The following is a 14,559-nucleotide window of genomic DNA, read 5'->3' on the forward strand; positions in this document are numbered from 1 at the left end:
TGTTTCTAATGCAGATGCGATCTCCAGGGCTGAGGGAAGAGAACCCACTCTGTAAATAGGCAGCTCAAGGGACTCTGAGATTTCTCTGATAACTGAGACTTTCTCAGCAGTGCAATAGTCACAGGTTCAGGTGTGGGACAAACCTGAGTGCCAAGCTCAGCTCCCTCATTTCAGCTGCATGATTAGCTAAAGCCTTCAAACTCAGGTCCCTGTTTTATGAAGTGGGAATAATAACAGCAACTACTTATAGCTTCATAAAGAGATTGAATTAGTTCATGGCCACAAAGCCCTCAGCAGGGGGCCTGATGCAGGAAGCACTCAGCAAATGTTAACTGGCTGTACAGACTAGATCAGGTACCCTAACAGAGCTACAGAGGTGGGGACTCTTTTGACTTTTTCCTCTACCAGCCAGCAACAAACAGCCCTCTGTGACACCTCTGCTAGAGTGCTAGGGGATGATGGAGTAAGGAAGGAGGCTGGGGAGCCCTGGCCTCAGGGCAGCCCTACCTGCGCCCACCACCATAGCCTCCCTTCCTCCCCCAACTTGACTGAAATTTCTAGAGCTCTCCCCCCAAGGTGTGTGTGGCTTTTGACCAGAATCCATACCCATCAGTTCCATTTGCTGTGGGTGGCTCAGGATTCACTCTCCAAGAGGCTCCAGCTTTGCCCCTGGCCACTGTTCTGGACCAAGTTCAGGCTTCCACACCTCCTGCTGGCACAATACCAGCAACCTCCTCACTCAGAGGTTCCTGAGTGCTCTCAGGGCCTCCCATCTCTCCCAGTCCATTCCTGATACCTGCACCAGCATGCTCTGAACATAGCTTGAAAACCACCAACCACTATCCCTTCTCCACTAAATTAAACATAACCGTGGCATTCAAGATCTTCTGCCAAAGGCCCCTGTGATCATCTCTGATCTTATTTCCTATTTCTCCACTTCAGTAAATGCAGTTCTTTGGTCAACTGGCCCTCTGTGACTCCTCTGAGTATCCTCCCTGCACAAGGCTTCAGAAAGAAGCAGGTAAGGAGATCTGTCTTAGGACTCCTCGTGTAGGGGCAAACTTTTGTAGTTAATAAGCTCATTCTGGGTGGTGCCTGTGGCTCAAAGGAGTAGGGCACCAGTCCCATATGCTAAAGGTGGTGGATTCAAACCTAGCCCCTGGCCAAAAAATAAATAAGCTCATTCTAGGTTCAGCGCCTGTAGCTAAATGGTTAGAGCACCAGCCACATACACTGGAGCTAGCAGGTTTGAACCCAGCCCAGGCCTGCCAAACAGTGACAACTATACCCAAAAAATAGCCAGGCGTTCTGGTAGACACCTGTAGTCCCAGCTACTTGGGAGGCTGAGGCAAGAGAATTGCTTAAGCCCAAGAGTTGGAGGTTGCTGTGAGCTGTGACGCGATGGCACTCTACCAAAGGCTACATACTGAGACTCTGCCTCCAAAAAAAAAAAAAAAAAGCTCATTCTACAAGAAAGTGATTGAAAGGGATTGCAGACAATTGGGGACAATGTAGGTTCATAGGAGAAACCCTGTGCTACAGTTCAGCCCTCCAGGGAGGGAAGAACAGGCTTTCCCCAGCCTCACCAGGAGGCAAAGCTGGTAAAGCCAGTTCCTTGTAGGATCTGACACAGCACAAACTCTCCACACCAAGAGCCTAGGGCAGAGAATGCACTGGAGTCCCACAGCACTGGGGGGAGTCTCACCTCTGCTGCTCCATGACCCCAGACACTCTAACAGTGGGAAAAAAATGCCTAAATTATAGGGTTTTGGTTTTGGTTTTTGTCTTAAGACAGAGTCTCACTCTGTTGCCCAAGCTAGAGTGCAGTGGTGTTAGCGTAGCTCACAACAACTTCAAAACTCCTGGGTTCAAGCGAGCCTCTTGCCTCAGCCTGCTGAGTAGCTGGGATTACAGGTGTCCACCACAACGCCGGCTAGTTTTTCTTATTTTTAGTAGAGACAGGGGTCTGGCTCTTGCTCAGGCTGGTCTCAAACTCCTGAGCTCAAGTAATCCTCCCAACTTAGCCTCCCAGAGTGCTAGGATTACAGGCACAAGCCACCACATCAGGCCAACTTATAGGGCTTTTTCTTAGACCCTGGGTGGCCCCCAAAGATTTTGGAAAAGGGACATTTCTACAACCAATTAGACATTAAAGAATATAGCACCCAAGGGCCTCCCCAACTCTGAGAGATCCTTAGATTCATGACTCTGAGGTCCCAAGCACCTCAGCTTACTTCAGAAAAGGGGAAAGGCAGTGAAATGCCAGCGCTTGGGAGAGAGAGAGCGACGCTACCGGGGTGCAGGCACTGGGAGAGGCAGCTGCTCCCACACACTCACATGCTGCCTTCCAGGCCCAGGCAGAGGAGCCAGCACCTCACCTCTGGAGATAAGCCCAGCACCTGGCAGCTACTGGTCTTCTGTAGGGCAAAGGGGAGGGAGGAGAGAAGCAGGAGGAGGCTAGGTCCTCTAGCACACCTGCAATGCTCTCTCTTCAGCTAAAAGAGATGTGCCTGTTGTCTAGCTACTTGGGAGGCTGAGGGAGGAGGATCAGATTGCTTCAGCCCAGGAATTGGAGGCTGCAATGAGCTATGAAGATGCCACTGCACTCTAGCTGGGGCAACAGAGCAAGACCTTATCTTTAAGAAACAAAAGTGGCTCGGCACCTATAGCTCAACCGGCTAAGGCGCCAGCCACGTACACCTAAGGTGGTGGGTTCAAATCCCCAGCCCGGACCCGCCAAACAACAATGACGGCTGCAACCAAAAAATAGCCGGGCGTTGTGGCGGGTGCCTGTGGTCCCAGCTACTTGGGAGGCTGAGGCAGGAGACTCGCTTGAGCCCAGGAGTTGGAGGTTGCTGTGAACTGTAATGCCACGGCACTCTGCCCAGGGGGACAGCTTGAGGCTCTGTCTCAAAAAAAAAAAAAAAAAAAAAAAAAAAAAAAAAAAAAAAAAAAAAAAAAAAATTAAAAAAAAAAACACTATATGCAGGCAGCCTTGCCAAAATAAAAAAGTTTTTCATAAGTTTGATATAGTGAGGGGGCGGGGGAAGAGAGAAAGTGATGGGTGGGATCTCACCTAATGTACACAATGTGAGGGTGTTCAACATGCCCCCTAGGTGAAGGGCTCAACTACAACTTCACTCTGGGGGGCTGAGGCAGGTGGATCGCTTGAGCACAGGCATTCAAGCCCAATCAGAGCAAGAGCAAGTCCCTGACTCTAAACAAAAAAAGAGCCGAGCATTGTGGTGGGTGTCTATAGTCCTAGCTAGTTGGGACACTAAGGCAAGGAAATCACTTGAGCCCAGGAGTTTGAGGTTGCTGTGAGCTATGATGATGCTACAGCACTGTACCCAAGGCATCAAAGTGAGACTCTGTCTAAAAAAATAAAAAAAGTATTCAATACATTCATCCCCTCATATCAATCTGAAATTTAAAAACAAAATAAAAAATTTAAAGTTTTCATCCAATAAGAATAATAGTTTTGTTGAGTCACAACCAACATTTATTTAAATTATTTGAAAGAGAAGAGTCTGTGAGACTTGGCAGACTTTGTGCACCTCAGAGTGCAGGATGAGCAGAGAAGGCCTCTCACGGGAACCAGCTTGACACTGGGGAGAAGAGGGTGTGTGTAGAGCCAGATGCACGTCTGGTCGCTGCCTAGGCCTTAATTTCCCCATCTATATGGTAGAGATACTACCACTAGCCCTGCCTCCCACATGTTATGGAGTAGAGGGGCAGGAGCAGGGTGAGGATTTCAAGATATGGGGGATGGGAAAGCGACTTGTTTTCATAGACCAAGTTCATACCACTCAAGTGCATTAGTGCCCAGGCTTCTCACTTTCCAAAGACCCACCTAGGTGCTGAGGGCGCCTGGGGACTGGGGCAGACATCTGCTCCATCTGCCTCTTCTGGCCTCTCTCCAGCAGCCTCCCCACTGTACTGAAGCCCACAGCCACAAAGCAGCCTCCTCTCCCTAGACTCCTCTGGGCCCCAAAGGAACTAGGCAGAGCTTTTCAGAACCATGGTTGGACTAAAGCCTACAGAAGTGCCTCCCACAACAGCCGTGAAGTTCCTGGGGGCAGGCACGGCAGCCTGTTTTGCTGACCTCCTCACCTTTCCACTGGACACAGCCAAGGTCCGCCTACAGGTAGGTGCCCTGTAACCAAGGGTCATTGTTGGCATCAAGGAAGGGGCTAATTCTCTACCACAGCACCCAGGCTGTCAGCCCATGTGCCCTTCCTCACACTTCCTGATGAGGCCACTCACCCTACTACTTAGGATTCTTCCTTGCTTCCTCCCCATTTCCATCACCCAAGACAAAATTTTAAAAAGAAGCTGGGCACAGTGGCTCATGCCTGTATAATCTTAGCACTCTGGGAAGCCAAGGCAGGTGGATTGCTTGAGCTCACGAGTTCAAGACAAGCCTGAGAAGCAAGACCAGGTCTCTACTAAAAATAGAAAAACTGAGGCAAAAAAAAAAAAAATAGAAAAACTGAGGCAAGAAGATGACTTGAGCCTAAGTTGCAGGTTGCTGTGAGCTATGATGCCATGGTACTCTACCCAGAGCAACATCTTGGGATTCTGTCTTTAAAAAAAAAAATGGGGGCAGCACCTGTGGCTCAAAGGAGTAGGGCACCAGCCCCATATACCAGAGGTGGTAGGTTCAAACCCAGCCCCGGCCAAAAACTGCAAAAAAAAAAAAAAAAAGAAAGACATCTAAATTCCTTGGCATGATGTTACAGGGCCCTCCATGGCCTAGGCCCTACTCTGTAAACCATAAGGTAAAATATAAGGAATTGTGTGACCTTGCGCAAGCCAGGAAGCATTTATAAAATGGGAAAAACAATGTGGCCCGCTGACCTGCTACCCAGTGTGTGCATACACTGCTTTGTGAACTGCAAGGCGCTGCACAAACCTGCATTATTTGTACTGTGATGTGATAGCTGCTCTTGTTCTCCGGGTTAGCCCAGGCAGGGTCCCTGCGCACACAACCCCTTCCTGCCTGCCCACCCAGCTCTTACGCGCTGTGGTTGTCCCTCAGATCCAAGGGGAGAACCGGCCAGCCCAGGCAGCCCTGGGCGTGCAGTACCGTGGTGTGCTGGGCACCATCCTGACCATGGTGCGCACTGAGGGCCTCCGCAGCCCCTACAACGGGTTGGTCGCCGGCCTGCAGCGCCAAATGAGCTTTGCCTCCATCCGCATCGGCCTCTATGACTCTGTCAAGCAGTTCTATACACCCAAAGGAGTGGAACGTGAGTGCCTGCTTCCCCGCAGACACAAGGGGGGTGGGTGGAAGCAGAATGTGTCTCAGTAGACTCAGAGCAGAACTAGGGTGCAGGGAAGCTGGTAACAGACACTCGTGAGGAGACTCTGAGTGATCTTCCAAAAAGACCCTAACACAGGAGAGAGCACAGGCAGCGAGCAGGGGCAGCCCCACAAAGATCATCATCCCAGAGAAGGGACACTGGCCCACTCTCTGCTTCTCCCAGACTCCAGCGTCACTACCCGGATTTTGGCGGGTTGCACCACAGGGGCCATGGCAGTAACCTGCGCCCAACCCACGGATGTGGTGAAGATCCGATTTCAAGCCAGTGTGCACCTCGGGCCCAGGAGTGACAGGAAATATGGTGGAACTATGGATGCCTACAGAACCATCGCCAGGGAGGAGGGGCTCAGGGGCCTGTGGAAAGGTAAGCTTGGACTCCAGACTCAGGGGGCCTTTGGCAGAGCCCTCCTCACACTAGGGCTGGGTCAGGAGGGAACTCCCAGCATGGTGTCTTCCAGTGATTCTAAAAGAACATCCCAACCCAAAATACCTCACTGACCTGCCCGGGTACCTCAAATTCAGTTCATTTTACCAACACTACCACAAGCAGGCTGCTGCAGGGGAGACAGAAATGAATATAAAACACTGTCCACCCTGGCAGGGCACTTGCAGACACACAGAGGAGATAAGTCAGGGAGTAGCTAACCCTACCACGGGCAGGATGTGCTGGGTGTCATGCCAGGGGTATAGATCCACAGGTGGGAAAAAGCCCACAAGTGCTGCAGAAAAGGTAGCATAAGCTGGGCCCCAAAGGCCGAACAGACTTGAAATGTGTAGAGATGGAAGGGACAGGCTTTCAAGCAGGGCACAGAGAAAAACACAGAAGCTTCAGAAAAGCACAGCTGCGAGGCGTGAGACACAGGGAGATGCGGTGCTGAGGCGACTTCTTAGTTCCCTATGTGGCGGCCACCCTGATGAATGCTAGAATCTCTCACAAGTGGGCCATGAGGTCACATGAATTCTTGAAGAAGAAACAGTAACCCAGTGAAATTTAAGAGGATGACATCTGGGTGATAGCCCTGGCCCTGCACTCACTTGATGGGTGCCCTCCTGGAGCCTGTCCCCTCACCTGTGAAACCAGGGGGTTGGTATTGATATTCTCCTAGGGCTCTGCTAGCACTGCATTCTGTCACTGCTTCAAAAGCCCAGCCTCCCTCTTCAAAGAATGACGTCCTTTTCTGATTACAGCTGAGTCTCAGGGAGACACATTTTAATTTTCGAATTTTCACAGCTATTATAGTTTATCCTCCAAAATGTGGTCAAATCAACACAAATGGGCTTCTGTTTTTCTTTCTGAGGAAGACATGTTAACCCTAGAAAGGAACGTAGGTGATCTGCTCAGCTGGGGTGGGCTTTTCACACTATGCCCCACACTGGGACCTGTGGCCTTGCAGCGGGGTGCCCATTTATCCCATTCATCAGCCCCAGCTCTCTTAAACAGGAACTTTCCCCAACATCACAAGGAATGCCATTGTCAACTGTGCTGAGATGGTGACCTACGACATCATCAAGGAGAAGCTGCTGGACTATCGCCTATTCACAGGTGAGGCACCAGGGTCCAGGCAGACAGCTTCTGCTCAGCAGGGCAGGCACACAGCACTCCACAAAGTGGGCACCACCCAGAGGCAACTGAGCTTTAGGAGAAGAGGGAACAATAGCCAAAAAACTGCCTGCTATGACCAGTAGGAAAGACGCCTGGGCCGGAAGGTTGGAGACCTGGATGCCAATACCGGCACCACTTCTCACTATGGACCTTTAAGCAAGGGTCTCTCACCTTCTCTGATTTGTTTCCTCAAATGAGGTGGTTGGGCTGGATGACCTTCCAACTCTGAGATGACCCAGTTCTAATTAGTTTGCCAATAGTTACCAAGAGCTTAGTCCTGGGCAAACTTATGAAAAATGCCATCCTGATGCTCAAGGAGTTCAAGGTTTAGTTGGGGACAAACAATGAGCCTACAAGGAATAGAATGCAAGCACACCCCCTGGTATTTGCTCTTCCCTTCCCTTCTACAGACAACTTCCCCTGCCACTTTGTCTCTGCCTTTGGAGCTGGCTTCTGTGCCACATTGGTGGCCTCCCCAGTGGATGTGGTGAAGACCCGGTATATGAACTCCCCACCAGGCCAGTACCTCAGCCCCCTGGACTGTATGCTAAAGTTGGTAGCCCAGGAGGGCCCCACAGCCTTCTATAAGGGGTGAGCACCTTCTGTACCTCCAGCACACCCACCAAGTGAACTGGGGTGTCTTTCCTTTCTAGTATGGCTACGATGGGTCAGTCTGGAAATGCAATGGTGAACAGTACAGGTGTAAATGCCACAAAGGAGAAGTATAAAGAACTATGGAGGAAAAAAAGTGAACCAAACCTGATCTGGAGAGTCAGGGAACCCTTGATGAGAAAAAAGAGTCTAGGGATAGGTGAAAGTACTGTCTATCTCCAAACTTTGGGGGCAGAAGAGAGCGAACAGTAGTTAGTAATCCTCAAACTTTTCCCCAGACTACACAGATGGCAGCCAGTGCTTTACTCACCGTCCCAACACGCTTCACGTTTTCCTGCTTCTATGCCTTTGCACTTCCTGCTCCCTCCTCATGGAATGCCTCTCACCATCTACAGGCTCTAAATCTTAGCCATTCCTTTTTTTTTTTTTGGCCGGGTCTGGGTTCGAACCCACCACCTCTGGCACATGGGGCCAGCGCCCTACTCCTTTGAGCCACAGGCACTGCCCCTTAGCCAGTCTTTAGGACTAGCTCCTATGCTAACTACTTCCTAACACTCTCGGGTATAAATTTTCCCTCCTCCCTGTGGACTTTGGCAATACTATTTGATGGCATTTACCGCCTCATGCCTTTTATTTGTATTTGTAAGCTACAGTTACTCCCCATGCTAAAGCCCAAGCTTCTTAAAGCCAAGGATCAGTAGCTTATACCATTTATCTCCCGAAGCCCCTAACACAAGGCAAGCACTCAATAATGTGGGTTATTTATGATAATCATGATAGCTAAGTCACCATATATTAGGCCTTATGCTAAGCACTTGGCATATGTTACCTCAACAATCTCCTGAACTGGGTCGTAGTCTCCACATTTACTGAGGAGGAGACTGAGTCTCAGAAAAGGTTAATAACTTGTCCAAGATCACAGGTTAAAATGACAGAGCCACAGCTCAAACCCAGACCATCAAACACCACATCTGATATGTTGTTTATCCTACTAGTAAGCCCTTTACTTGGCCTTTTCACCTCCCACCACTGATGCCTTCAATGGATAGTTTTCTGGTGCCTGATGTAAGACTGGACCCAAGAAAACAGGAGTCACTATAGGTTCTCAAGTCTGGGAATGACATGATAAAACTATATTCAATTGACAGACTGTTCTGATAAGTGCCTCTGTCTTTATACTCTTCCTTTCCAACCACTTGTCTCAGTTTATTCTTTTACTTGTCAAGTATTTATTGAGCATCTTGTGTGTGCTAAGCCCTGTGCTATGCTTCCCTCAAATGAGCCCAGAAACAATATTAAAGTATAAATTTATTTTATATTAGAGAGGGGGGAAATAGTGGAGCCCAAAAGTTTAGGGTTGCTGTGGGCTGTGATGCCACGGCACTCTACCAAGGGTGACATAAGGAGACTCTGTCTCAAAAAAAATAAGCAATCAATAAGTAAATAAATAATAACTTGTCTGGGTTGTAAAACTAGAAACTAGTAGAGCTGGGATTTGAACCCAGGTCTGACTCCAAAGTTCACATTTATTGCCACAATGCTACCTTCCCAGTGAGGGTCAGGAAAGGCCATGGCATGAGGTTATGGTGCCCACTCTGAGTCCTACAGAGCAAAGAGCAACCAGCCAGGCAAGGAAGAGAGTAGGGGACATTCCAACAGAGCAATATGAACAAAGCCATGGGCCTGGCACTGTCAGAGAACTGTAACTGGCTGAGTCTGGCCGGAGTGAGAGTGTTCCAGGAGGGGATTAGAGGAGAGAGTGAGAGGAAGACAGGGGGCAGATGACAAGCTCGTCCCTGAGTATCTGAGTCACAGCTGAGTTGGGGAACTATCTCCCTGCTGTGCCATCATAGCACAGGCACTGTGTGGAATGAGCTAAATTTGGTGCCACTCTGCCCTCACTTCACAGTGTCCCAGCTTCTCAGTGCCTTGGCAGGGGCCTCCTTGGCAGTGGCCCCTTAGGATATAAATGAGCCCAGAAACACCCGCAGCAGGGTGGAGTCAGGTCAGGTACTCATGTGAACCCCATCTCTGATACGTATTAGCTGTGTGGTTTGGTAGAGCTACTTAACCTCCCTGGGCCTCAGTTTTGGAAGAGGAACCCGGCAGCAGCAGTCATAGCTACCTTATAGAACTGTGAGAATTAACTGCCTGCCACAGTAATCTGGCTCAGAATGTTAGTTCTCTTTCCTTTCCTGACTCCAACAACTGCCTCAATCCCCTAGGCAGTGAAGAAAAAGACAGATCGTAGAAAATGCTCAAGACAAACAGAAGTCAAGTTTCTTTGACACTAACGCTGTATATGGGGGGAGAGCACAGGGGGTCTATTTGTGGTCTCTCAGCCCTCTCCACCTGATGTTTTCGTTGTTTTCCTCATCAGATTTACACCCTCCTTCTTGCGTTTGGGATCCTGGAATGTGATGATGTTCGTAACCTATGAGCAGCTGAAACGGGCCTTGATGAAAGTCCAGATTTTACGAGAATCTCCTTTTTGAACAAGATAAGAAAGCAACTGGTACTTAACTTGCTTGAAACCAGTTAAGAATGGAATAGAACAGTGGATCCACCTACATGTGGACACAGACTACACATGTTTACAGAACTGTTTACTTGTTGCTGATTCAGGAAACAGAAGTAGAAGAGGAAGGATTCTGGTCTTCAGTGCTTTCTCTTAAGAATGCTTTTGCACTGACAAGATGGAAATAAATTATATTAATTTTTGAAAACCATTTGACATGCCTAACATTTAGGCAAGAGAAACCAAAACAGATCCATTTGGATAAAGCAGAAGTTGGCAAACTTGTCTCCTCCATAGAATCTGATTAGACAATGAATTATAAGCAGGAAAGACTGTAAGCCTGGGATAGGAGTGGTCCACAACACAGTTGGAAATCAGCCAAGGAGTCTAGAAGGATGCTTCAAAAGCACCACAAAGATTGTGACTGCAGGCCTCATGGTCGCCCATGGATCACAAGCCTTTTTGTAATGTGTCTGCCACGTAGAATCCACTGGGATTCTAAAAAATCTGAGAAACAGGGCGGCACCTGTGGCTCAGGGAGTAGGGCTCCAGTCCCATATACTGAGGGTGACGGGCTTCCAGCCAAAACTGCAAAATAAGAAAAGAAATCTGAGAAACAGAAGAAAGCCTAGAACCTGTGCCAAAGAAACTGTGAAGAGCCAATGTGAGGCTGAGGCTTGCAAATATTCCCTGATGACACTGGAGAATCAAGAGGGCAGCCGTAGTCCTCTTTCCTGTAAAATGGGTTGATAATCCCTCCCCTGCCTACCTCATCAGGGTGACAATCACATGAGAAGCTGGGTATAAAGGCACTTTATAAAAGAAAAAGCTATGTACACACGTAAATATAAGGATGCTGTCTTGGGAGAGATTTTGTCAGGACAAAGAGGGACTGCCAGAGGTGACACCTTTGGCTCAGTGAGTAGGGCACCGGCCCCATATGCCAAGGGTGGTGGGTTCCAACCCGGTCCCAGCCAAACTGCAACAACAACAACAAAAAAAATAGCCAGGCGTTATGGCTATTTTTTGCGTAGTCCCAGCTACTCGGGAAGCTAAGGCAAGAGAATCGCCTAAGCCCAGGAGGTGGAGGTTGCTGTGAGCTGTGACACTACAGCACTCTACCGAGGGCAATAGAGTAAGACCCTGCCTTTAAAAAAAAAAAAAAAAAGAGGAACTGCCAGAAAGTAAGTTTTTGAAAGATACAGTTGTCTACAGGTAAGATCAAAAGAACCGGAGACTCACGGGCCAGGAGTGACAGAGGATGACATGAATCTGCAGGCCTGACTTCCTGGCTCAATTGTGAGCATCTTAAGGGTTATGGTGCTTAGGGAAAAAGAGGTAGATGGCAGACTGACAGCCTAAACTAGCAGGACTCAGAATGTTTGGAAAATCATTCTGACTCAATAAAGGAATTCACACCTCCAGTGGGGGATGAAAACAACTGCTTTCTGTTTTCTCTTTCTTAAACAGAAACTTCTGACTTGGTGCCCGCAGCTCACCGAGGCTGGCAGGTTCAAACCCAGCCTGGGCCTACTAAACAACCATGGCAACTGCAACAAAAAAATAGCCAAGTGCTGTGGCCAGCACCTGTGGTCCCAGCTACTTGGGAGGCTGAGGCAAGAGAATCACTTAAGCCCAAGAGTTTGAGGTTGCTGTGAGCTGTGACACCACAGCCCACTATGTGCTACGTAATGAGACTCTGTCTCAAAAAATAAATAAATAAATAAAATAAAACAGAAACTTAAGTTCTCACTTCAGGTACCTATTTTTCAGGGTTGGACCAAATCTGGCCCCACAAAATTACCCTTTCTTCTGCCTGCTGACCCATTATGATTGCAGGCAAGTCACTCTACATTTTAGGGCTTCAGTTCCTCTAACGCAAAAGGCAGGGTTGAACCAGACAACTTCCAAGCTTAAGACCACATGTCTTTCAAATTAATAATGGGGACTCAGAATTCCAGTATCTTTTTCTGCTTTTTAGCAGCCTTGGGTGGTTCTGATGATAGTCAGAACTAGGTTCAAACCTTACTCCACCCCACCTTCCTAGTGACCTAACTACTGGGAATCCTTGTACCTCAATGTTCTACCAAAGAAGTGGGAATAACAGCTCCTCCCTAGAGGCTTGTTGTGAGGGTTGATCTAAAGTGCCTTGGAAAACAGGGAGGTGGCTCGGCGCCTGTGGCTCAAGCAGCTAAGGCGCCAGCCACATACATCTAAGGTGGCGGGTTCGAATCCCCAGCCCGGGCCCGCCAAACAACGATGATGGCTGCAACCAAAAAATGGCCAGGTGTTGTGGTGGGCACCTGTAGTCCCAGCTACTTGGGAGGCTGAGGCAGGAGACTCACTTGAGCCCAGGAGTTGGAGGTTGCTGTGAGCTGTAATGCCATGGCACTCTACCCAGGGGGACAGCTTGAGGCTCTGTCTCAAAAAAAAAAAAAAAAGAAAACGGGGAGGTGCTCCTAATGTCATTCCCTCCTTCCCCACTCTGACTCCTCTGCACCCTGGGAAAAAGCAAATATCCATTCATCCTCACTGCTTTCTTTTTTTTTTTTTTTTGAGACAGAGTCTCACTTTGTTGCCCTCGGGAGAGTGCCATGGCGTCATCAAAATCTTGGACTTAGGCAATCCTCTTGCCTCAGTCTCCCAAGTAGCTGGGACTACAGGTGCCCAGCCATACCACCAGGCTATTTTTTGGTGCAGTTTGGCCGGGGCTGGGTTCAGCCTGCCACCCTTTGTATGTGGGCCAGCACCCTACTACTGAGGCACAGGTGCCACCCCTCACCTCTTTCTTTTTTTTTTTGAGACAGAGCCTCAAGCTGTCGCCTTGGATAGAGTGCTGTAGCATCACAGCTCACAGCAACCTCGAACTCCTAGGCTCAAGCGATTCTCCTGCTTTATTTAGCCTCCCAAGCACCTGGGACTACAGGCACCTACCACAACACCCGGCTATTTTTTTGGTTGCTGCTGTCATTGTTGTTTGGTGGGTCCGGGCTGGATTCGAACCCGCCAGCTCAGGTGTATGTGGCTGGCGCCTTAGCCACTTGAGCCACAAGCGCCAAGCCTGTTCAGATTTTCTATGTAGAAATATGTATATTTATTTTTGAGACAGTTTCTCTCTGTCTCCCTGGGTAGAGTGCTGTGACGTCATAGCTCACAGCAACCTCAAACTCTTGGGCTTGAGCAATCAATCCTCTTGCCCCAGCCTCTGGGGTAGCTGTGCCTATAGGCACCTGCCACAACATTGAGCAAGTTTTTCTATTTTTAGTAGAGACCAGGTCTCTTGCTCAGGCTGGTCCTGAGCTTCCCAGAATGTTAGGATTATAGGTGTGAGCCACTGCACCTGGCTTCTGTGTAGCAATATTAACACATCATTGACTTGGCACCCGTAGCCCAGTGGTTATGGCACAAGCCACATACAACAATGGTGGCAGGTTTGAACCCAGCCTGGGCCAGCTAAACAACTGCAACAAAAAAATAGCCAGGTGTTGTGGTGGGCACCTGTAGTCTGAGCTTCTTGGGAGGCTGAGCTGTGATGCCACAATACTCTACCAAGGGCAACATAATATGACTCTGTCTCAAACAAACAAACAAAATAACACACACAAAAAAACCCTACATGATCTTGGCTCAGTGCCTGTAGCTCAGTGGTTAGGGCACTGGCCACATACACAGAGCTGGCAGGTTCAAACCCAGCCTGGGCAAGCTAAACAACAATAACTGCAACCAAAAAACAGCTGGGCATTATGGCAGGCACCTGTAGTCCCAGCTACTTGGGAGGCTGAGGCAAGAGAATTACTTAAGCCCAAGAGTTTGAGGTTGCTGTGAGTTGTGACACTACAGCACTCGACTGAGGGTAACATAGTAAGACTCTGTCTCAGAAACAAAACAAAACAAAAAAAAACACATCATCTACTCAAAGAATGGTATTTGGGTGATGATTCGGGGTAGATGGGGGCAATAAATAATTCTAAGAGATTTTTGACTAGGATCAGGAGCCCAGTGATCTACAAGTCCAGCCTTTTAGACAACAGAAAACAAAATTTGTGGGAAGTTTTGTGAGGTTACCAGGGGAAAATACTAGGAACTCTTTGTGCACTTCTTAAAGGCAGGGCTTGAACCAGATGACCTAAGATTCTGTGATTCTGGGAACTGAGAGACAGTTGCTCCCAAGCGAAGGCGTGTGTGCCCTTTCCAGTCCTAGCTTCAATTTCTGTTTCCAGGAAGCCAGGGACATGAAACCATGTGAACGTCAGATCACCAGGTGAGGCTGACATCTGAGTTCTGTGCATATTTTTCCTCATTAAACATCTAGAATCACTTCCAATCAAGTCATTCAAAAGAAACGTGCTTTTTATCAAATTCTAGTATATCAGGCAAAATAAGATAGTTTGAGCCCTGACTCAGTTATATTAGTGATATAATGGATAATTGACTTCCCAAAAATCTTTTAAGTAAAGGTAATTCTTTTTTTTTTTTTTTTTGAGACAAAGCCTCAAGCTG

General features: G+C 48.4%; 1 protein-coding gene across 1 annotated transcript in view; it reads left to right on the plus strand.

Moving 5' to 3' along the window:
* Positions 1-10,171, plus strand: part of UCP3 (uncoupling protein 3) — a 10,818-nt gene extending 647 nt beyond the window's left edge. Inside the window, exons 2-7 of the mRNA XM_003780908.2 lie at positions 3,927-4,147; positions 5,042-5,252; positions 5,490-5,690; positions 6,768-6,869; positions 7,340-7,520; positions 9,922-10,171. Of these exons, the coding sequence (XP_003780956.1) occupies positions 4,022-4,147; positions 5,042-5,252; positions 5,490-5,690; positions 6,768-6,869; positions 7,340-7,520; positions 9,922-10,036 (936 nt within the window). The 5' untranslated portion in view covers positions 3,927-4,021 and the 3' untranslated portion in view covers positions 10,037-10,171. The remainder of the gene's footprint in view (positions 1-3,926; positions 4,148-5,041; positions 5,253-5,489; positions 5,691-6,767; positions 6,870-7,339; positions 7,521-9,921) is intronic.
* Positions 10,172-14,559: the final 4,388 nt, after the last annotated feature.

Source organism: Otolemur garnettii, unplaced genomic scaffold (assembly GCF_000181295.1).
Source record: "Otolemur garnettii isolate 467f Iridium unplaced genomic scaffold, OtoGar3 scaffold00001, whole genome shotgun sequence".
Classification (NCBI taxonomy): Eukaryota; Metazoa; Chordata; class Mammalia; order Primates; family Galagidae; genus Otolemur; species Otolemur garnettii.